Source organism: Panthera pardus, unplaced genomic scaffold, assembly GCF_024362965.1.
Source record: "Panthera pardus isolate Hobbes unplaced genomic scaffold, ASM2436296v1 HiC_scaffold_11, whole genome shotgun sequence".
NCBI classification, from domain to species: Eukaryota; Metazoa; Chordata; class Mammalia; order Carnivora; family Felidae; genus Panthera; species Panthera pardus.
The window spans coordinates 60,779,161-60,804,120 of record NW_026526666.1 but is presented as its reverse complement, the minus strand read 5'-3'; the positions used below and the strand labels follow the sequence as shown (position 1 = coordinate 60,804,120).

At 43.7% G+C, this 24,960-nt stretch overlaps 1 protein-coding gene across 1 annotated transcript in view; it reads left to right on the top strand.

Annotated features, from left to right (window-relative positions):
* C8A (complement C8 alpha chain) overlaps positions 1-24,960 on the top strand; it is a 69,070-nt gene that overhangs the window by 30,973 nt on the left and 13,137 nt on the right. The window contains exons 5-7 of the mRNA XM_019449146.2: positions 480-669; positions 3,718-3,921; positions 5,823-6,063. Coding sequence (XP_019304691.2) covers positions 480-669; positions 3,718-3,921; positions 5,823-6,063 — 635 coding nt within the window. The remainder of the gene's footprint in view (positions 1-479; positions 670-3,717; positions 3,922-5,822; positions 6,064-24,960) is intronic.

The following is a 24,960-nucleotide window of genomic DNA, read 5'->3' as shown; positions in this document are numbered from 1 at the left end:
TTGCAACTCATATTTAACTCTCTGAGGGCAGTAGTATTGACTGCTCTTTACAAACGATGGAACCGAGGCACAGAGAGGTTAAGTGATTTGTCCAAGATCACACAGCTAGGTGTGGCAGAGCTAGGAAGTGGGCTCAGGCTTCCGGCTCTGTGCCTGGATTTTTGATAACTGCGCGTATTACTCTTTAACTCAAACACCCGATTTTTAGGAGTGCCTTCTCTGTGGGTGCCCTATTCTAGGTGTTGATGGAACCTTCAGCTGCTCTGGTGAAAGGGAACCTGGGGGCCCAGCTCCGCCCACTCTGGTTCCCGTGTCACGCAAAGTAGCCCTTAAGACACTTTGAGGAACCCTAGGGCTCCAGAGAACACAGTTTGTGAAACCATCGCTCAGACCAGCAACAACGTCTTCCAGGGGATATTTTATGCTCTCTTTGCCTTTTCAGTGCTCTCTCCCAGCAGCTGCCTGCCTTTTCACTCTAGGTACAATATCCTGACCCAGCAGGAAACTCAGAGCGTGTACGATGCCAGGTATTATGGGGGCCAGTGTGAGACAGTATACAACGGGGAGTGGAGAGCGCTTCGCTATGACCCTGCCTGTGAGCGTCTCTACTACGGAGAAGATGAGAAGTACTTCCGGAAACCCTACAACTTCCTCAAGTACCACTTTGAAGTAAGTCTGAACAGGGTGCTCACAGGCCGCTATGGGGTAGGGAGGGAGAGGCCCGTTGATGGGGATGGACGCCTTGCTTAGGAAGACTCTATTTCCTGTAGAGCTCATTGGTGTCCGAAGGCCCCTTTACGTCTGCCCCCACACATGTTCTGTGCTGAAGGGCACGGACAGGCAAGGGCAGGGCCAAAAAGAGGCACAACATGAGTGTGACCACCCACCTGCTAGATCTTGGCTCCATTCCCAAACCAATGAAACAGATTCGAGGTCCATTTCTCTGGGCTGCTAGTCAGAAGACTTATTACCAGGTTGTAATCTGTTAGAATGTAAGTATTTGAGACCTTGAACAGCTCACTGCCCCTCCCTGGGCCCAGTTTCCTGCCATGTAAATTGGAGGTCAGGACAGGAGGTGGCTGGGCAGTGTTCTGAGTCCAAGGCCCCTGCTTCACCAGGAGCAGCTACTCACTGATCACCTTTCTTGCTTTCCTTCCTTCCTTCCCTCCTTCCCTCCTTCCCTCCTTCCTTCCTTCCCTCCCTCCCTGCCTCCTTCTTTCCTTTCCTCCCTCCCTCTTTTTCTTTTCTTTTCTTTTCTTTTCTTTTCTTTTCTTTTCTTTTCTTTTCCTTTCCTTTCCTTTCCTTTCCTTTCTTTTCTTCTCTTTTCCTTTCTTTTCTTTTCCTTTCCTTTCCTTTCTTTTCTTTTCTTTTCTTCTTTTCCTTTCTTTTCTTTTCCTTTCTTTTCCTTTCCTTTTCTTCTTTTCTTTTCTTTTCCTTTCTTTTCTTCTTTTCTTTTCTTTTCTTTTCTTCTCTTTTCTCTTTTCTTTTCCTTTTTCTTTTCCTTTCTTTTCTTTTCTTTTTTCTCTTTTCTTTTCTTTTCTTTTCTTTTCTTTTCTTTTCTTTTCTTTTCTTTTCTTCCCATTCCAGTATAGTTAACCTACAGTGTTGCATTCATTGCAGGTGTACAATATAGTGATTCAACCCTTCCATATATCACCCTGTGCTCACCATGATAAGTGTATTCTTAATCCCCTTCATCAATTTCCCCCCTACCCCCATCCACCTCCCCTCTGGCAACCACCAATTTGTTCTCTGCATTTAAGAATCTTTTTTTTTGTCTCTTTTTTCCTGTGTTCATTTGTTTTGTTTCTCAAATCCCACATATAAGCTAAATCATATGGTATTTATCTTTTTTCTGATAGTTTTCCTGTCTTGATTTTCTGTAGGTGATTTTGTGTACGGAGAGGGTTCTGCTGTTGAAAAGTGCTTGCTTGCAAAATGCTGACAATCCCTAAATTCTCTCTACCTCCAAAACTGTGTGGTTCCCCAGTCCCTTGGAGCACCACATGGCTCATGACCAGCCCCAGCGCCTACTCCCAGGTCATTCATTTCTGTACCCTTCACCCTCTGGGTGAGATGTCTGCACCTCACTGGATGCTTGCCATGCATCAGATCTTACACTTGCACACAAATTCTCTCACCTAAGCCTCACAACACCACAAAGGGGTAGATAGTATCATCGCCCCATTAGATATGAAAAAGACTCAAAGACTTAGAGGGATAAAGCGTCAGGCCCAAAGCTGTAGGTGGCAGAGACGAGTTTCAAACCCAGATCTATCTGAACTAAGCCTGGCTATATGTCATTTAGAAGGCAAGACAGATCACACACATTCTATCTATATAGTCCTATGCATTCTGTCTTTACAGAGAGATGTAGGATCCAGGGATTCTGACCCATTATTGGTCACATCCTCCTCCCCCAACTTCCTCAAGAGATAAATATCGATGGCAGGATGAGGCCAGGCTTATGGCGTCCGCTTCCCCACTGCTTTCACCAATGCCACCAGGCCAATGGGAAGCCGAGCCGGAAGACACAGACAATGCCATTTTCCTAACCTCGAGGATGGTGTGGGGCTTATGTGTCCAGCCAGATAGACTAGGCTATGCTGTGGCAACCAAGGAGTCTGAAATCTCTGGGCTTTCAAAAATAATGCCCTATGCCACAGGTCCACCCTAAGTCGTCTGTCACAGACACGCGGGACCCAAACTAACAGCGACTCCATCGCGACACATACATGCTCTTGTGACTGAGAAGTGAACCACCTGCGTGCTCTTAACCCTTGCTTTCTTGGCTCAGGCAAGGCGCGAGTCATGACTCTGCTCCAGTTGCCAGAGAAATGCAACTGTGCTGTGTGCCTGAAGTGAAGTAACCTGACATTTGTGGGCGCAAACCTCTGCCTAGAACTCCTACCACCTGCTGGGCCCCCTTGCCCCTTTCCTCCAAGATCCAGGCCCAGATGCGGCTTTTTGGGTGTCCCTGTTGTAGAGAAAGGCAGCATCTTCTACAGGAAGGAAAAGTCAGGTGGAAAAAAAAATCCATACTCAGAACAATACAGCATATTATGAGAATCATGAGTGTGTGTGCGTAAATATTTTATATTTATTTATTTATTTATTTATTTTGAGGGGTGGGTGGTGGCAGGGGCAGAGAGAGAAGGAGAGAGAATCTAACAGTGCAGAGCCCCAGGCGGGGTTCGAACTCACAAACCAGGAGATCAAGACCGAAGTAGAAATCAAGAGTTAGACGCTTAACCAAACGTGCCATGCGGGTGCCCCTTAAAGACATATTTAGCACAACCACTAAATAATAACTAAACTAACTGCTATGTTTTCAGAATTTTAGTGAGTGAGGATCAATCTAATGCCTGGAGTAGCCTTTTAAAATAATGATAATAGTCTGCAGGGGCACCTGGGTGGCTCAGTCAGTTAAGTGCCCGACTTTTGATTTTGGCTCAGGTCATTGTCTCATGGTTCATGGGTTAAAGCCCCACATCCTCTCTGCACTGACAGTGTGGCCTGCTTGGGATTCTCTCTCTTCCTCTCTCTCTGCCCCTCCCCTGACTCTTGCGTGTGCCCGCACGCTCCATCTCTCAAAATAAACAAACTTAACAAAATTCTGCAACTTGAAATATTTTACAGAGCAAAGACTTCAATATTAAGTACAGATTGAGATACAACTCTGGCGCACAAAGCTAACATCTGTTTGTTTCTTTTCAGGCCCTGGCAGATACCAGACTCTCCTCAGAGTTATACAATGATGCAAATGAACTTCTTTCTAAAGTAAAGAATGACAGGTCTGTGTCGGCAGGAGTGGTTGTTGGTGTGGGCCCCGCGGGCAGCCCTGAAACAACAGTGGATGTGGGTTTATCCGGGTCACGAGACTCTTCGTTCGTGAATAAGTTAAACAAGTACAATAACAAGGTATTAAAGCATAATGCCTGTGCCAAACAGTATTCCATAATCTACACTGAACATGTATTACCTTAATTGCATTAAAAAAGTACAGTAGTAATTGAACCTTCATTTGCTTGTGTAATTGGAAATGTCTGATCAGTGGTAATCATGTTTGTTTTTCTTATTACACTTTTGTACACAGAATCACCACAAAGGGAATAAAATTGAATGATAAGACTGGAACTCTTCTTGCTTCACCCCATTCTTTTTCATGGTTACCTGGAGTAAACAGGGGAATACTTAGAATAGGAATGCCTTCAAGAGAAACAGCCAGGCCCTCTAAACTAGCTTGGGAAGAATTCGAAAGCCAGCCTTGCTTTTCTGAATAGATCAGAGGACTGGCACACACAAGCATTCATTTATCCATCAAACATTCGCCACTAGCTTCCTTTGAACTTGAGCAGCCAGGCAATGCTTCCTGGAGGAAGGGACATCTACCTAAACGGGGCTCTAAAGACTAGAACAGGTTGTCCTGACGAAAGGAGGTAGAAGTGAACGAAGGGTGCTCCGGGCCTGGGAAACAGCATTGTGCAAAGGTCTGCAGACGGCAGATTGCCTCCCACAAATTTGGGATTGCCAGAACTTCAGCTGGCACAGGGTGGGAAGGGAAAAAGTAGGGTCTAAGGAGGAGAAACCATCAGGGGCCAGAGAACTCTCTCTCTGGCCAGCTATTTGAGTTGGTTAAAAGTTTACCAGAAAGCCTCAATAACCCTGATACCAGAACTGCTGATTTAGTTGGGGCTCAAAAAATTATTCTGGATGATGAAAATATAGTTATGAAAATTCTTCAACAAATACAAGGTACATTCCAGAGCGTTGCCTTAAGTCAGCTATAGCTCTGAAGGGAAAGTGTTGCTCTGAGATCTGGCGATCACATGGTCATGTGGACTTTTCTCAAAGCAGGTGGCCTTTTCAAAATTTCACTATTGCTTCAGAGCAAGTGAAGTAATGCCCACACATGATCCTCTCCCTCTTAAACCAATCCAGTATGACCCCTGTTATCTCAGGAGCTTGCCTTACCTCATTACCTAACAGTACAAGATTACCACTAGAATGTAAGCTCCATGATGGCAGGGGCCGGTCTCATCCAAGATTGTGTCCTCTGCTCCAAGCATAATGCCAGTGACTACAGACTCTTACAGATATGTGTTCAATAAGTTACATAAATAACTCATCTTAGAATTTCATGTCATCAAAACTACTCCTAAGCACAATTAAAAAACATTAAAAAATTTTTTTTAATGTTTATTAATTTTGGGGAGAGAGAGAGAGAAACAGAGAGCGAGTGGGGCAGGAGCAGAGAGAGAGGTAGACACAGAATCTGAAGCAGGATCTAGGCTCTGAGCTGTCAGCACAGAGCCCAATGAGGGGCTCAAACCCACGAACCGCGAGATCGTGACCTGAGCTGAAGTTGTACGCTCAACCGACTGAGCCACCCAAGTGCCCCCCGCCCCCAAACATAATTTTTAATGGATACCTAATACCTGTGTAAGAGGCTTACATCATGCAGTGCTATAATTGGGGCAGGGAGATGGGCGGAGGTGACAATGGAATGGGGGCAGAACACAGTCACCAGTACTAGGAAGCACATTGCAGTAACCAACCCAGTTGAGAGTTGAGGCAAACAGGACCTGAACAGGGTCAGTGGGAACAGAGATGCAGGCATGAGAGAGGCGGTCAGGCACACATGGGTGTTTAATATATGCCTATAAAGTAGAATAACACTCCATTGTGGGTATTGATGCTCACATGTTTATAAATACACGTATCTCCCACAGCTACTAAATGCTGATCTTTCGCGTTACGTCATATGGTAAAACGTGTACTCTCTTTCTTCTCCCTTACTCGACGGCGGTGATCGTTGGCAGAAATATAACTTCATGAGAATTTCCACAAAGGTGCAGACCGCTCATTTTAAGATGAGAAGGGACAATATTGTGCTGGATGAAAGCATGCTGCAGTCATTAATGGAGCTTCCGGAGCAGTACAATTACGGCATGTATTCCAAGTTCATCAATGACTATGGCACTCATTACATAACGTCTGGATCAATGGGTGGCGTTTATGAATACATCCTGGTGCTTGACAAAGAAAAAATGGAATCGCTTGGTAAGTAGAACAGAAGCTTTATGCGCACAGTGGTCAATGCACACACGAGGATGGGCTTTGCATTTTTCTGAGCACTGACTACGAGCCACGTACGATCTTGTTTGTGACAACCATATAAGGTAACATACCTAATACTCAGGGAGGAGGCTGCATCGTGCAGGGCTGTAATTAGAGCAGGGAGACGTGTGGAGGTGACAATGGACTGGGGGCAGAACAGGGTGAAGTGCATTGCAGTCACCAACCCATTTGAGAGTGTTATTATTTACAGGGAACTGAGGTGCAGAAGGGTGAAATCACTTGCTGAGAAGCGTCACAAACAGGATTTGAACTCGGACTTGTCTGGCTCCCCAAAACTATGTGTTTTCTATTACATTCCAGTTACTCTTTGATAATAAATAATACTTGGGATTTTGTTACTTAAATTTTTTAAATGTTTGTTTATTTTTGAGACAGAGAGGGACAGAGCATGAGCGTGGGGAGGGGCAGAGAGAGAGGGAGACACAGAATCCGAGGCAGGCTCCAGGCTCCGAGCCATCAGCACAGAGCCCGACACGGGGCTCAAACTCGTCAACCGTGACATCATGACCTGAGCCGAAGTCAGACGCTCAACCGACCGAGCCACCCAGGTGCCCCTGGGATTTTGTTGTTTAAAATGTTAAAACTTATTACAAATATAGATTCTTGGTTAATGGAAATGCTGTATAATCAGTCAGTGATGCTAGAAACCTGGAGTCATCCCAGATTCCTCCTCCTTCTTTACCCCTGGAGATCTCAAAGAACCTTCAGTTCTGACTCCTGACCAGCCCTCATCCCGCCACTCTCCTCCATCTGCACTGCTACAGTGCTGGGCTGGGTTTCCATCTTCCACTTATCACTGCATTGGCTCCTAAAGGGTCTCTAGGGGAAGGCTCACCCCTCCAATCCATGCTCAACAATTGCTACCAGAATAATCCCTCTACTTTACAGATACGCTGATATGCCTTCTTTGCCTAAAATCCTGAATAGCTAAACTCCCTAGCATGGGGTCAACAACCTTCATGGTCTCACTCCAAAAACTGCTAGAACAGTGGGTTCTCCAAGTGTGGATTCCAACTGGTATCATCAGCATCACCTGGAAACCTGTTAGAATTATAACTTCTCAGGCTTCCACGCCAAACCTACCAAATCAGAAACTGGTAAAGGAATCAGCAGTCTGTAGTTTGACAAGCCCTCCAGGTGATTCTGATGATCACTGCAGTTTGAGAACCGCCAACCTACTCAATGAGTGAGTAGAGGGTTGAGAGATCTATCCATATTCCAAACTAAATTCAAATTCATCCAGTTTTAAGACGTTTCCCTGACTGCGCCAGCCCAGGCTGGCCATCTCTTCAGCACATTCATATAAATTCCACACTTATTTAGTCTTCAAAATATAATTTTCCAAATGCAAATATTTTCCTCCTAGATAGCATGATCTTTGAAAGCAGGTATCATGTCTGACATGTTATCTCTTTGGCACTCAAAACAACGCTCAGTATGTAGTGAGAGTGTAAAACGAGACATAGAGTTTTAAAGAGGGCATTAATTTAGATTCCTGGTGAGGGCCATTCATTAATTCATCCATTTATCCATGTATCCATTCTTCTATAATTTCAAATATCTATTGAGTATCTTTTGTGTGTTTATGCTAGGGATACAATGGTGAGTAAATCTAAATATGGTCCCTACCCTCTTGCAGCAGAGGACTTCATAAACTACAGGTTGCAACCCCATAGTATGGATCACAAACGAGATTTTGAACAACAACAACAAAGGAGAGAATAGAAAATATCATAGAGGATTATAGGTAGTGAAAATAGGTTATTGTTTCAATAAATTTTTTTCCAGTTAAACAAAGATATGCATACACATATGGAGTCATGATACAAAACAAATAGTTTAAGATAGGTCAATACAAAAAAGGAGTTTGAAAAGCTTAATTCAAGCAGGTATTTTTAGAATCATTCAATAATGTCAGGATGGAAACATAGTTAATATTTGTTGACGACCTACTAGGTTCTGGGTCCTGTTGTGTACAACATCATTTAATTTTCTTGCCAATTTGGAGGTTGGTATCATCCCAGTTTTAGCCCAGAAATGCTGAGGCTCCTCAGGGAGGTTAATTACTTTGCCTAGGGCTACAGGAAGCTGGCGTCAGAGCCCTGGACCTATGGTCTTTCCACCATGTGGTCCTGGGTAAAGCCTTTCATTTGGGCTCTGTCTTTGGTGTTGGATTACTAATTAATTGTCTGGGGTGTCTCATAGCCCCTCCTCTTTAAAATCTGCGAGGCAGAAATGGGCTTCCCATGTGGTTAATATTCAAAAGGAGCCCACCAACAAATTGTCCCAGGGATAATTACCTCAGCTCTGTTTATAGAAAACCATATGTCGATAATAGCACAATTTGCTATTTGTGAAGAGCTGATTTTCTATAAATCCGGAAAGTTAGTGTTGCTTTTCTATAAATATGGAAATGTGCTAATCATCACCTCATCTGCTGGAGACCGCTAATAAATCAGAATTCCATTTACATATTAACCTACAAAGAACAAAAATATCTACCTTCTTTCCCTTTGACAAATAGAATCATGCACACCCTTCTCTCCACGTTTGATGTTTGTCTAGTTTCTTCTTTGTCATTGTCTCTCTCTCCCTATCTCTTTGGATGCCTTTCTTTCTCTCTCTTTCCTCTTTGTTACTGTCTTTTTCTATGTATCTTTGATCCGTATAACTTTAATAATATTTATATTCTACAAAGTGCTTATTTCTAAGAAACATCCCGTGTTGTATATGTTCATATCCTCAAAGAGCTGACCTTGGTATGGAATGATTTAAATGAACGCACTGGCTGGTTTGCTCTGGAGGAATTTTTTGTCCTTGGGTTTGCCTCAGATCCTCTCTGGGTTCACCTCAGAGGATGCACAAGGCTGTTTTCTTCTAACATGTCCTTTAGATAAAATGCTTCTCCCTAAAAGACAGCATGAAACCATGCATCGACAATAAGAGGATGTCTTATAATTTTCAGTGTACGGACCTTACAAAAGTCTCTGAAATTATAAAACACTGATGAAAGAAATTGAAGAAGATACAAATAAATGGAAAGATATTTTGTGCTTATGAATTGAAAGAATATTGTTAAAATGCCCATCCTACCTGAAACAATCTGTAGATACAATGCAATCTCTATCAAAATTCCAATGACATTTTTCAGAGAACTAGAACAAATAATTCTAAAAATTTTGCAGAATCAAAAAAGGTCTTGAATAGTCAAAACATTTTTAAGAAAGAAGAACACAGCTGGAGGCATCAGACTCCCTAGTTTCAAACTATACTACAAAGCTATCATAATCAAAATAGTATGGTATTGGCATAAAAAAAAACCTAATTGGCATCAATTAGGTACACTAATTGATGGAAAAGAATAGAGATCCCAGAAATAAACCCACAAATGTATGGACAATTGATATATGACAAAGGAGGCAAGAATATCCAATGGGTAAAGGAAAGTCTCTTCAATAAACGATGTTGGGAAAACTGGACCATTAAATGCAAAAGAATGAAACTGGGTCACTATTTTATACTATATACAAAAATCTATCCAAATGGATTAAAGACTTGAATGTAAGACTTGAAACCATTAGGCTCCTAGAGGAAAACATAGGCAGTAAGCAGTTTGTCTCGGCAATTTTTTGGATTTAACTCCAAAGGCAAGGGAAGTGAAATGAAAATAAACAATTTGGACTACACCAAACTAAAAACTTTCTGTTCAGTGAAAGAAACAATTAACCAAATGAAAAGGCAACCTACTGAATGGGGAAGGTATTTGCAAATGATACATTTGATAAGGGGTTAATACCCAAAGTATATGAAGAGCTCATATAATTTAAGAACAAGAAAATAAACAATCCAGTTAAAAAATGGGCAGAGAATCTGAAGACATTTTTCCATAGAAGACATACGGATGACCAATAAGCACATGAAAAGATGTTAAACATCACTAATTATTGGTGAAATGCAAATCAAAACCAAAATGATGTATCACCTAAGCCTGTCAGAATGGCTACTAGCAAAAGACAAGAAATAGCAAATGTTGGCAATTGTAAATAATGCTGCAATAAACATAAGGGTGCATATATCTTTTTGAATTAGTATTTTCATTTTTTTTGTATAGATACTCAGCTGTGGAATTGTTCTATATTTAATTTTTTGAGGAACCTACACACTGTCTTTGCATATTTACCTTTTTTTTTTTTTGGTGAGAACATTTAAGTTCTATTCTCTCCGCAAATTTCAATTATATAATATAGTGTTATCAACTACAGTCACCATGTTGTACATTAGGTCATCAGAACTTATTCATCGTATAAGTGAAAGTTTGTACCATTTCAACAACGTCTCCCTATTTCTTCCTCCCCCAGCCCCTGGTAACCATTTTTCTATTCTCGGTTTCTATGAAGTTGATTTTATGGGGGGAGGAGGTTCTGCCATGCAGTATTTGTCTATGTCTGGCTTAATTTACTTATCATAATGCCTTCCAGGTTCACCCATTTTGTCACAAATGACAGAATCTCCTTCTTTTTAAAGGTGAATAATATCCCATTGTATATCTATACCATACTTTCTTTATTTGTCCATTTTTTGACTTACTTTGTTTCCATACTCTGGCTAATGTGAATAATACTGCTATGAATATGGGAATACAGATATCTTTTCAAGAGAGTGATTTCATTTCCTTTGGATATATTCACAGAAGTCGGATTGCTGGATAATGTGGTAGTGCTATTTTTAATGTCTTGAGGAGCCTCCATTCTGTTTTCCAGAGTGGCTGTACAAGTTTACATTCCTGCCAACAGCACACAGGGTTCTCTTTATTCTATATCGTCACCACCATTTGTGATCACTTATCTTTTTGATAATAGACATCCCAACAGGGGTGAGGTGGTATCTCACTGTGGTTTTGATTTGCATTTCCCTGATGATTAGCGATGCTGAGCACCTTTACATGTCTGTTGGCCATTTGTGAATCTTCTTACTTAATCTTCCAAAGATCTGTGCAGGAGGAAATGTTTCCTTACTTCTACAGATGAAAGAACTGAGGCTGAAAAGCCCTATCAGTAGTAAGTGAAAAATAGACAATATATTCTGAGTTATAGTCCAGGTTTCTTTCCCTTTTATCCCAGCTGCCTTTGTCAGGACTTCCATCCTGGGAATAATTCTGACTTATTCTCCCTCTCCCCACACATCTCATTAGTCTGTACCTACAATCTGTGCTTTTCTCTCCGTTCCCATGACTATTGCTCACCAGGCTGTGCCGTGTTCTCACTGATGGTTCCCTCCAGCCACACTGACATGTAAAATGAGAAAAGTATCAGAGGCTAGTGGATATTCCATAAATATCTTTAGGACAAAGATGATAGTGGCCTGTTCTGGATTCCCGGTTTTGGGCTAATGTAGATGAATCCTGACACATCTGTTTCAGCTTCTGTGCCCTCTGTCTCTTACAATGCAACATAAAATAGAGTTTCCTATCAGAATCTAAGAATCTAAGTAACTCTGACTGGATACCTTATTCAGGGATGCTTTAATGGAAACCATGCATAGAATAGAAAGTAAACAAATGGTCCTCAAGACCCCAAAGGTTCATGATTCTATGGGTTTTGGCCATATTGAAGGAAGTCTGTGAAGACCTTACAGAAAATAATTCCTATTGATGTTTCGCTTGTAAAGGAAGCACTGTGTGGTCCCACAAAAACCAGCAGGCAGTGCGGGGGGGGGGGGGGTGGTAAAAATATTTTTTTCTGAGATATCTTTGCTCTTCGTGAAGATGCTTCCATCTAAAAACTAACACTTTATGTCTCTGAGTCTCAGTTTTCCCGTCCCTAACATATGGATAATAAACTACTTCAAAAGGCTGTTAGAAGAATTAACCAAGATATTTTTTTAAAGCGCTGTGATAGGTAAAACACTGTCAAAACAGCAGTTACTATTCTGGATTACAGTTTTAGGTGGGGTCAGTAGGTTGTAAAATCATTGAAACGAGGACTATAGAATGAAGATATATGCTAGTGATGTGGTAAAAAGGAATCCAAACTTGGGAGTCAGACCCAAAGGGTGCTCAGCTTGGTTCTACCATCTAGTAGTTACAGGGCCTTGATCAGGGTACTAAATTTCTCTAATGCTCAGCTTCCTCAAGACCCAAGTAGGAACAATAACCAAGTTTTGTTTGGGAATAATTCACCCGCATCTTGTGTGGTAAATGTTTAGATATTTTTTCCCCTTGAATGCAAGATATTAGTAATGTAGCACAGCCGTTGAAAACAAGGATTGTGTCACTTACTACCTGTGTGATAATGGGCAGGTTATTTAATCTTTTCAAGTCTCAATTTCCTAACCTGTGAAGCTGGAAGTATCCACGGCGTTCATCACACAGAGTGGTTATAAGGAATAAGTGGACATATCCACAGAAAATATTTAGCACCCAATAAATATCAATTGCTGTGAAAGGTTCTGAATCAGATTGCCTGGATTCTAATCTTGTCTCCACCATTTATTAGCTAAGTGACCTTCAGGCAAATTAGTCATCCTCTTCATGCCTCAGTTTTCTGTTCTTCTAAAGGAGACAACGATAGTCCATACTTCATAGGAGTCTTATGAACATGAAATGAAACTATTTATGTGAGTGTGTAGCCCAGTACCTGGCATGTATTAAGAGTTAAAACATGTTACCTGCTGTTGCTGCACTATGGTTGTTTTATTATGTCTTATTCTTAGCCACATGTCTTATTCTTAGCTTTTCTGTTATTAACTCTATAATGTTAACTGCCCCCTCATCTGTAGAGTGAGGATAACCAGACAACTATTTCACAGGGCTGTGCAATTGGTCAGCTCTGAAACAATGTTCAAATGGAAAGGAAATCATTATCATTGTGCCCGGCCTGCAGTGGCCAATGTTTTTGCTGTAGACTTGGAGCCTCAGCAATCATGCCTTCTCCCCCACCTGCCCATTTTATTGATCAAGGTCATTCATTTCTGTCCCTGGAGCTTCATCCAGTTTTGGAGGGACTGCTTCTTCCATTTATCAAGGTCACTGTGAATTCTCATCACTATCTTTCAAAGTGTTAACAACTCTGCCCAAATCAGTGCCTGTGTTCCATCATTCCTCCCCCTGATGGATGCCAGATAAAAGTGACCCTGGGAAAGACCCTTCCAGCCAGAGCATGGTACGTTCTGCCTGTCATCGATCATCACCTTCCAGCTAGGGTCCTTGGACCAGCTAGGCTACCACCTAACACACAGGGTAGAAAAAGCCACAGGAACACAGTTAAAACCTCAGAGAAGTTGATGTCAAGTACAGTTTTACATTCTCTTCCTTCCCCTTTCTTCCCTTCCTTTACTCATTCATTCCTTCAGCTTTTCATTCAACAAATAGAAACACGGTCAGCACCGTCTAGGTAACAGTGTGGTTCCTCTCATCGAGGGGGAGTAGAAGGTAACAGGGGTTCTCTTTGCCATAATCATCTGATAATAGTCAGGAATGATTTACTATGTGGAAAACCAAGTCTGTTACCACCTAAAATGAATTAATTTTTAAAATTCACTGTACTTAAAGATAACGGAAATACTTGGTTTTAATAAAATATATTTGCCTATAGTAACTCCAATATTGCTCATGTACAACACATTCACCTCTAATATTCCAGATAATCTTTGTAATACCTTATGAGGAGTTGTATTAGTATATCCCCAATTTTATATAGAGAAAACTAAGGTCCAAAGAACCTAAGTAAATTGCTCAACATGATTCCATTAGTACTGAATCAATATCTTCTGTTGTAGAGTTTGTGTATTGTCCAAGTATTTATCCCCCCAACATTTCCCCACATTCCGTCATTTGTTCTGATACCATATACTGCAGGCTTAGTCTAGCAGAGATGGCAAGACAAGCCAACATTTACTGAGCATTTACTATGTGGCAGACACTGGGTTAAACATCTTAAATATACTATCTTCTTTAATCCTCCAGAAAGACCTGTGAAGAGGGGCACTTGGGCGGCCCAGTCGGTTAAGTGTCCGACTTCGGCTCAGGTCATAAACTCACGGTTCGTGGGTTAGAGCCCTGAGTCAGGCTCTGTGCTGACAGCTCCGGAGCCTGGAACCTGCTTCAGATTATGTGTCGCCCTCTCTCTCTCTCTCTCTCTCTCTGCATCTCCCCACTTGTGCTCTGTCTCTCTCTCTCTCAAAAATAAACATTAAAAAATTTTTAAAAAAAGACCTGGGAAGAAGACACTATACTCCCCAATTTACAAATTAAGAACTGAAGCTCAGTGATGTTAAATAACTTACCCAAGATCACGCTGCTATTAACTGGTGGAGCCAGGGGTCAAACTCAAGAACATGTGATCTTACCCCATGAGCTACAATGTCTTAGAGATGTGTTTCTTAGGATTTTCCAAACTACAGGGCATGGCCCATTAGTAGATTGTAAAAGAAAGTTAGTGGGTCATGACCAGCATTTAACAAAATGAAATAGAATAAAACAAGATGGAAAATACCAGAGTGCATCAAACAGAGTATGATGAAGTATGGAAACTGATTTTATCTGGATGTGTGTGGGCTGCATCATGGAGTAAAGTTTATTGCTTAGCTTGGGAGGGGGAAGTAAAAAAAGTATTAAAAATACCATCTAGTGTGTTCCACTGAATATAGATATGTATTTCATCACTTTAAATAAAGGAAAAATCATCAGCTGCCATAAGGAAAATATTTGGAGGTATATTAGTTGGTATTCTAACTAACTGGTTTCAGAGAACCAATAGGATATAGAGATTTATTATAAGGAATTGGCTCACACAATCATGGAGTCTGGCGAGTCCCGAGATCTGCAGTTGGCAAGCTGGAGACCCAGGAGAGCCGATGGTTTAGTTCCAGTCCAAAGGTCGGCAGGCTTGAGACCCAGCAAGAGCTGATAGTTCAGTATGAGTCAAAGATAGGAAAAAAGCTCAAGTCCCAGCTTGGAGGCAGCCAGACAGCAAGAATCCTTTCTTACTCAGAAGAGGGTCAGCCTATTTGTTCTATTTGGGATGTCTACTGATTGGATGAGACCTACCCGCATTAGGGAGAACAATAGACTTTACTAAAGTCTACTGGTTTAAATGTTGAGCTCATCCAAAAATACCTTCACAGAAACACCGAGAACAGTGTTTGATCAACTATCTGGACACGACTATGGCCCAGTCAAATCGCCACATACAATTAACCATCATAGCAGGGCAGACAAGGTAGAAAGCTAGAGAGAAATGTAATTAATAACTGCCAAGACTGGCCTGGAAAGTCTCATGTAATGAAACTGTTTATCCAAATGGAAATGAAAGATGGAGTGTTCACTGCGTTCTACCTGAGCTCTGTGTGCTTACGTGCGTATCACGGTACTCAGGCCTCTCAGCACTGCCGTGAACCATCTATGGCTGCCCCGGTTTACAAACAAGGAAAACCAGGCACTGACAGGTAAAATGGTGTGTCCAAGGTGAAGGCATTGGCTAGAAGCAGGGTGAGGTTTGACACAAGGATTTCTAACTCCCAGCTCAGTGCTTCTTGGGGTATATCTGGATATATATATTTTTTAAGTTTGTTTATTTATTTTGAGAGAGCACTAGAGAGGGCGGGGGAGGGACAAAGAGGGAAAGAGAGAATTCCAAGCAGGCTCCACACTGTCAGCACAGAGCCCAGTGCAGCGCTCGGACACACAAACCAAGAGATCGTGACCAGAGCCAAAATCAAGAGTCTGATGCTTAACTGACTGAGCCACCCAGGCACCCCACATCTGGCTATTTTATTTCACTTATCTTTTTATTTATTTTTATTTTTTAGAACTTATGATCTTAAAAAAAAAATTAAACCACTAGTGATAGCTTTGAAGGTGGCTGTCAGGTTTCAAAAATAACTAAGCGAGTATTATACTCAATATTCTTTTCTAAATGAAGTCTGGGATCAGTTCAACCCACTGATTGGGCACTGTAATTGGGAGAATTGTTAATGGTCAAATTGCCCAGCTTGTGGTTGTCTGTTCTGAAACTTAGGTGCAGTCACAGAGCCAGGTACCAGCATGATGAGCTGGCACCCACAGCACTCAAAGAGGTGAACCTCAGAAGCTTGAAGGTCGGAAAAAGTGTCTAAGCCAGTGATGGCAAGTGGTTTCTATAGCAAATGCTACCCAGATTATGACACGAGACAGGGGCTCAGCCCGACAGCGCTGTGATCAATTAGTAATGTCTGTCAGAGGCAGCAGAATAGAGGAATGAGGGCCCCTGGGCTGTGCATTTTTTATTCCTTTACAAGAAGGAGACAGAGGCAGCCCAGATGATTAAGCTGTGTATGGAGAGTAATTGGGGTGGGATGAATGTGTAATTTAAGTCCCTCAAATTCTCATACTTTCCATCACATTTATATATTATTGCCGTTGCTTGCTTATAATTCCCTTTCAGGAAGGTACTGAGTAGAAAACAACATTTTTCCTTGTTACCCAAAGTAGGAGGCAGGAAACACTTAATCTCTGAGGAAAACACTTCTCATAATCTAATCTGCATCCATTCATCCATCTACCCATCCATCCTTTCATCCTTCCAACCACTCATCCAGTCAATACTCACTGAGAACCCATGATTTCCAGGGACACAGAGAAGAAACACACAAATCCATGCCCTGGAAAAACGTGCAGTCAGTTGGGGGCTGAGAATAATACAACGTGAAAATGCTCAAATAGAAATAAACATAGTAGGAGCGCAAAGGAGGGAGCAGCCACCCTTTCTGACCCTCCCCTTTTCTAGACTCTGAACTTCTAAAAATCAGGCAGAGGAGCTTGCCTGATGGAGAAGGGAGCTAGGGCTTTCTGGGTGGAGGGCCTCTTATGACAGTGGCTGAAGCAGCAAACGGGTGAGGGTGAGTGGTAGGAGATGAGTGTCTAGGTTCACCCAAAGGCCAGACTCTGATGTAGAGGGCTGGCCCCTGAGGCCAGTGCATTAATGAGAGCAATCCTGTGGCTGAGCTATGGCAGGAAGAGTGATAACAACGCTAACCTGGAAATGGAGTCAGTATTGGCCTCCAGGGAGCCACAGAGAGGATGACAAGTAGCCGAATGGCAAGCTGCTGGAGCCATGCAAAGGTGACCATTGAGAATGGGAGGGTTCCTGCCACTAGATAAGATGGCTGGCCTTCAAGGGAGCATGCTGTGTGGCCCTGCTCAGCCCATTACTCAACACTGGGCTGTGCCGCACTATTTTCTGGTCTCTCGACTTAACCATACCCCCTTTCTCCTTGGGGCTTTACAAGAAGTAACGTGCTGTTTCCTCTACCTGGATTTCTGCTCCCCTCCCCATACCCTTTCTTCTTTGCCTGGCTCATGCTTATCCATTCTTGGTCTCTGCTTAGATAGGACCCTTCCAGGCAGTCTTTCTGTCTCCACAGTTTTAGGTTGGGCGTCTTCTTCTTTTTTTATTTTTATTTTTATTTTTTAACGTTTATTTATTTTTGAGACAGAGAGAGACAGAGCATGAATGGGGGAGGGTCAGAGAGAGAGGGAGACACAGAATCTGAAACAGGCTCCAGGCTCTGAGCGGTCAGCACAGAGCCCAACGCGGGGCTCGAACTCACGGACCGCGAGATCATGACCTGAGCCAAAGTCGGCCACTTAACCGACTGAGCCACCCAGGCGCCCCTGGGTTGGGAGTCTTGCTAGATGCTGAACCCCAGTGCACCTAGGATTTACTAGTTTCATCACACCATTGCAGCTGCCTGTTTCCATTATGCATCTTGTTAATGATGCGTTTCCGGAGTCTTGTCCATAGGCTGAAGCTGGTGCACAGTAGAGGCTCAGTGTCTTTCTAGCAGGAGAGGTTCAGAATCCAAGCCCATATATGCTGGGCCTCCTCTGGAGCTTTCCTTTACTCTGCAGTGTTGGGGTAGATTCCTAAAGAGTCTGGGGCTGGACTGGACAGTGCAGAGGGTGAGGTGGGCAGGAATCTGATGGTGAAGTGTCTTATATTTATGGCTAAATAGTCCGGGTTGGTCCAGAGGGTCTTTTGCTGTGCCTGCTAACCAACCAGTCACCCTGAACAGACAGGCACAAGATTCTAACAGGCTCCAGGCTTTATCCCCAGTTACCATGACAACCAGACTGCACAGTGATGGATGGTATTGATTGACTGACAGACTCCTGGTGTCTTGGCTTTGTCCCCATCCCCCCAAGTCATTTGCATACACATGGACTTAAGAGACCCTCAGCACCATTCTCCTGATCTTGTCCTGATTTTGAATTTCTAGCTCTATCTTTGAAAGAGCCCCAGCTTTAAAGGGGAAAAAGGTGTGATGATGTCAAAATTACTCCCCAGCGCCACCCTTAGCTCTCTCTCTCCCATAGGTGACATAATGTGGCATGGAGGACATGGGCTTTGGACATAGACTTTGGTTCAACCCCAGTTCTACTATTTACTTACTGTAGAATTTTGGGCAAGTGACTTAAACTATCTAAGCCTCTGTTTACTCATCTTAAAAATGGGAATAATTCCGACCTCAGCTCAGGTCACGATCTCACGGTCCGTGAGTTCGAGCCCCGCGTCGGGCTCTGGGCTGATGGCCCAGAGCCTGGAGCCTGCTTCTGATTCTGTGTCTCCCTCTCTCTCTGCCCCTCCCCCGTTCATGCTCTGTCTCTCTCTGTCTCAAAAATAAATAAAACGTTAAAAAAAAATGGGAATAATTGTACCTGTCGTGGAGAGATGTGTGGCTATGAAATAAGATAACACATGGGAAAGCTTTACCTAGCACATAACAGGTACTTAGCAAATGTGGGCGTCCTCTCGGTCTTCACTCATTCAGAACAGTTTATACTGCAGAAAGCTTGATTAAGAAAATTTGTCTTGACAAACGCCTCGGCCTCCATCATTCTCTGATTTTCCAAGCTTAGCATCAGGGACCACGAGCCCAGTCTGGGTATGCTGTAGCATTTGTTGCGATAGTAATCACAGGAACACTTGACCATCATGGCTGGTTCTGAGCCAGGCACAATCCCAAGAATTGTACTTGGTGCAGCTTCGCTCACTTAACCATCACAAACAACCCTATGAGGCAGACACTACAAAAGCCCCCACCTTCCAGATGGGAAACCATGGCACACGGAGGTTCGACAATTTGCTCAGATAGTTGGTGTGCAGAGGTGACTTTTAGCTCAGGTGGTCTCCATTCCAGAGAGACGGAACATCTCTGCTGTACTCACTCTCGTCATGGCCACCGCAGCCCCCTCCGCCATACTGCCTCTTGCGTATGGCCAAAATTATCTAGAAGGGCCAGAGTCCCTGAAGATACCTGTTGCCAGTCAGGAGAGAGACCTGAGGTTGTAGTCCCACAACACCCATGGGGAGCACAGATTGCCGCTTTGTAGAATGAGGTGTTCAGGGAATGAGGGGCTCGGTAAGGCCACCGCTACTCACGCCACATGAGGAACATTTCTCTGCACAGTTAACACGAATGGGATGAAAGGAAACATGCAACCGCGTTTGGAGGTAACACACGTTACATCACACCCTGATTCCTGGGCCTGTTTATTTTGGAATTTGGGGCAAGTAACCTAATGATAGTAGCTAAGATCTGTTGAACACTTAATTGTGTCAGACACTGTTTTTAGGGACTCATGTGTGGAAACTATCACCCCCGTTTTTACAAATGGGGAGAATAAAGCCCAAAGAGGTTCAAGTAAGATATCTGAACAGAGTTTACATTCTTCACCACAATTACTGCTTTTTCCAACCAGCGAGCCTGCAAAATGGATAAATGCTCCCAGCTCCCTAAGACTGTTGTGAGCCTCCAATGAGATAACACAGAGTGAAAGTGCTTTATAAAATATCATCTCTTAATCAGGTATGAGATGTTACAAAGATGTCGTGTGTATCATCAACCAAAAGGAAGATCTGTGACTACCGAAACGTTTTCGAGGTATTGTCTAGATTGGCTGGAATCAGCCCATCCCTGAGCAATCCTGGGGGCTTGTCACATGCCAGGGTCTGTGCCAAGACCTGTAAAACCCAGAAGACAATTTTACAAGTTTGTGGTATAATTGGAAGAACAGACCAAGAAACTGACAATTGCTAGGATTCGCTAAATACTATGCTGGAGGGAAGCACTGGGATGGCGTGGGGGACACACAAGGAGACCGTGGAGACACAGATTTGGATCCCTGGGAGAGAAGGAAGGCTTTCTAGAGTCGAGTGGGAGAGGGAACAGCATGTGAGAGGCACAGAGGGACTTACACTATTATTCTTAGGTGGTTGGGAGAAGCTTGAGTTTCAATGGATAAACAGCACAGAGGGGGCAGGTAAGTTAGCCTATCCTTCCCAGCTGAACAATCATCTCTTCCAATATTATCACATGAACTGGACCCTATGAGGCTCCCCTTTCCTTCTGAGGCTGTCTTTGGGGACAACCGATGTAGCAAAGCAACACAGTAGACAGATGACAGCAACCTGAATGGCATTTGTTTGTTGCAAAGGGATAAATAATGTCTTACACCTGCTGTTTTCCACCTGATGGTTTTCATCTGAAGAGTGACAGACTTGCTGTGTTCTGCCACCTCAGAAGTCAAGCTGCCTGGTCCTGCCTTTGAGCCACAGTGATACAGCCTCTCCGTGGAGGTGTGAGAGCAGCTCCCATGCCTGGGCCACAGTCAAGACCAGGCTGGGAAGACGTACTCCATGTGGCGGCCAGGGACATGTCCCCTGGGCTCCTGGCCTGCAGGAGGTCACCACAACAGCTCTTCTTGAGGCCAGATCAGAGCGGGAAGGAACCCAGGGGCTCCCAGTACTTCCTACGCTGACCTTACCTCTCTCTCTTTTCTGCTCTGGAGTTTAGGTCAGGATGGCTTTTCTGAGCAGAATCTTGCTGCTGGGGATGCAAGGCCTACACATGGTCTCCCTCTACTCTCAACGCGTCCCCACTTTGTCTGGCTAATCCCTACTCATCTTTTCAGACTGGCCTCCGATATCCTTCCTCTGACCTCCAAGCAAGACTTAGTTCTGACTCTGTTGCCTTCTTCTGTGGCCCTCATCACACAGGGCAATAACTCTTTCCTTCCATTTCTTCACCCTTGGCTGCGAGCTCACTGAGAGTAGACACTCTTGAGTCCTTATTTCCAGATGCCTGGCACACAGCAAGGAGTCATTAAGTACTTACCAAACTTGTTTCAGATGTTCCCTAGGTGTTCTGGTATGTTCTTAAAGTTTCAGAATCATGGCTTTGGAAGAGACCTTAAAAGACCACTGGTCAACTCTTCAAGCCCTTCCACAGTGCTCCTTACAGACAAATAGCCTGTGCTTGGTACCTTCTTGGTACAGGGTGCTCACTGCCTTATGAAACAACTCCTATCTCCTTGATCTGTGATGATGATTTACCTGACGCTGAGCTTAAATCTGTCCTCCTGTAACTTCTGTCCTTTTGGCCTTCGTTCCAGCCACACAAATAAGCTTACTTCCTCTTCCTCAAGATAACCCTCCAGTGAGCTGAATCTTGTTCTACTTGTCTTAGACCTTTCCTCTCTTGTTCAGGTAAACATCCCCAATCCCCTCAAACATTCCCAAAGGATGTTCCCTATTTCCTTTTTCCTCCTTTTTCGTTTTATTATGGTAGGAACACTTAGCATGAGATCTACTCTTTTAACAAAGTAACAAAATTTCAAGTGGACAATACAGTCTTCTTAACTATAGAGACAATTCTATCTCTAGAATTTACATAATTGAGACATTATGTCTATTGATTAGAAATGCCTTGGGGTGCCTGGGTGGCTCAGTCGGTTAAGCGTCCGACTTCAGCTCAGGTCATGATCTCACTGCTCTCGAGTTCAAGCCCCGCAGCGGGCTCCGCGGCGGGCTCTGTGCTGACAGCTCAGAGCCTGGAGCCTGCTTCAGATTGTGTCTCCCTCTCTCTCTGCCTCCCCCCACTCACCCTCTGTCTCTTAAAAAGTAAATAAACATAAAAAAAAAAAAAAAAGAAAGAGAAATGCCTCATTTCCCCCCTCCCAACTCCTGCCAACCACAATTCGACACCCTGGTTCTATCAGTTTGACTATCTTATATGCCTCATATAAGTGGAATCATGCATATTGGTCCTTCTGTGATTATTTAATTTAGCATAATGTCCTCAAGGTTCACCCATGTTCTTGCATATGGCAGGATTTCCTTTTTTTTTTTTTTTTTTTAAGGCTGAATCATATTCAGTGAATGTCATATTCTCTTATTTCCTTTAAAATGTGGATGCCAGACTTTTGTGCCAGGTTCTGGGTTTCTCTAAGCTGCACAGAGAGAGATGCTCCCCTCCTTTACCTAATTGATTATAATTTTCACCTGGCATTTCACCTGGCTTCATCGTCCTCCTGAGCTGGAAGTTATCCAAAACTCTACAGCCTTTTTCTGCTTCCCTAAGCTGTTCCCATTCCCTGTTGTGCTCGTGCATGGTATTTTCTCCCCAGCTTTCTCAACTGAGTCTCATTTCACTACGCTTGGTCTGTCTATCCTTCCAAACCTTCCGAGGGCTTTTTGAATCCTGATTCTTTATCTGAATGATCCTTGGCTTTTCATAGTTACTTCTTCTGGGTACATATGATGAGCCTGGCTGCCAAGTCCATATCCACGGCATTGACAAAGGCATTGACTGAGACAGGGCACAGGCCAGCGCTCTGTGACAGGCCACCAGAGTTCTCTGTAAAACCGTGGTACTCAACATCAGTTCCCAGATGCACTGAATAGGAATCATCTGGGTTATTTTTTCAAAGACAGAATGCTAATTACTCAGAAATACAGAATTAGAATTGATACAGATGGGATGCAGGAATCTGTATTTTATTTTTTATTTATTTTTTTAAATTATTTTTTTTAACGTTTATTTATTTTTGAGACAGAGAGAGACAGAGCCTGAAAGAGGGAGGGGCAGAGAGAGAGAGGGAGACACAGAATCGGAAGCAGGCTCCAGGCTCTGAGCCATCAGCCCAGAGCCCGACTCGAGGCTCGAACTCATGGACCGCGAGACCGTGACCTGAGCTGAAGTCGGACGCTTAACCGACTGAGCCACCCAGGCGCCCCAGGAATCTGTATTTTAAATAAGCACTCCAAACCATCTCACTATGTAGTCCAGTTTGGGAAACATCAACTCCAGGGGTCCCTGAAGTTCAAAAACCGTAACAAATGCCAGTACGGTCCAAAGTGGATATCTAGGGAGTCCAGCCTGATGGGATGGGGTGAAGCCATGGCAGATCATTGTTTGGTTCCATAAATACTGTTGGCCATTGAACAACATGGATTTGAACTGTGTGGGTCCACTTCTAGGTGGATTTTTTTTCAGTAAATAGAGTCCAGGACTGTAAATGTATTTTCTCTTCCTTATGATTTTCTTCACGACAGTTTCTTTTCTCTAGCTTACTTTATTGTAAGAATGTACTCTATAATATGGACAACACACAAAATATGTGTTTATTGACTATTTATGTTAACGGTAAGGCCTCCTGTCAACAGTAAGCTATCAGTAGTTAAGTTTTGGGGGAGTCAAAGTTACACTTGGCTTTTCAACCGTGTGAGGGGTCAGCACCCCCAAACCCCATGTTGTTCAAGAGCCAGCTGCGTCGTCAGGCCACCCGTGCCCACACCCATCTGGGCAAGTGCCGCACGATTCCAGGCCTTTTTCTGCTCTTTCTCCCCTCTCCCTCCTCTGTTCTTTGCTTGATGGAAGCAAGACACCTCTGGCCCTGTGTCTCAGTTCCCAATACGGCTTTCAAGTGGTTTTAAGTCCTGGATCTTGGCCCTGCATTTGACCTCCTCTGCCCCCCACCTCCCAGCTTACTGGGCGTGGTTTCCCATGGGTGTTCTGTAGATAGCTCTGATTGAGCAGCTCCTACAGTTGCTGATGAGGCACTCCATTCCCAGCCCTCGTGTTCTGGAACACGCAACTCTCAGGAGACACCTTCGTTTTTGTTTGGTATATTGTCCCAAACCTGCTAGCTTCTCAAGGACAAAGGCTTACTTATTCAGATTTGTATTGTACTCCTATTACTTTAGCTCACAGTGCCTACACTGCCCAACACACGATGTGCCAGGGATGGTACGCAGTTGGTGTTTACTAAATTTTTCTCTCTAACAGCAGAATTCTTTAGTCTGATGCGATAATTGGAATTAGTGAAAATACCACCGGCTTCTAAGCGAGCCAGACTTGAGTTTGAATCTCAGCTCCACCATTTCTTTTTTTTTTAACGTTTATTTATTTTGAGACAGAGAGAGACAGAGCATGAATGGGGGAGGGGCAGAGAGAGGGAGACACAGAATCCGAAGCAGGCTCCAGGCTCTGAGCTGTCAGCACAGAGCCCGACGCGGGGCTCGAACTCACGGACCGCAAGATCACGACCTGAGCCGAAGTCGGACGCTCAACCGACTGAGCCACCCAGGCGCCCCTCAGCTCCACCATTTCTTAGCTGTATGACCTCAGGCAAGGTAATTAACCTGTATGAACCAAGGGCGTCTCAACCAGAAAAGAGAATGTGGCTAGGTGTCCAAGGATGCTTTCAGCTCTCACGTCGTATGATCCTTAAGTCACAGACCTTCCCTTGCTGGCTGGTACCCTACATCGGTGTCCCCGGAAGGCAAATCTTTGCAGTGAGGCGGTGCCGCTTAAATCGAACTGGATTTCTCTTTCCCCTGTTGCACATGGCAGGCTGTGGCAGACCGTGCATGAGCAAAAGGGCTCTGCAGACAGCCTCCAGCCTCCCCCACTCCGCCCCATCGGCTTGCCCTGGCACTGTAAGCCCACACCCCTCCACCATCCCCCACTTGTAATCACTCTGGCTTCTGCCTGTGAATT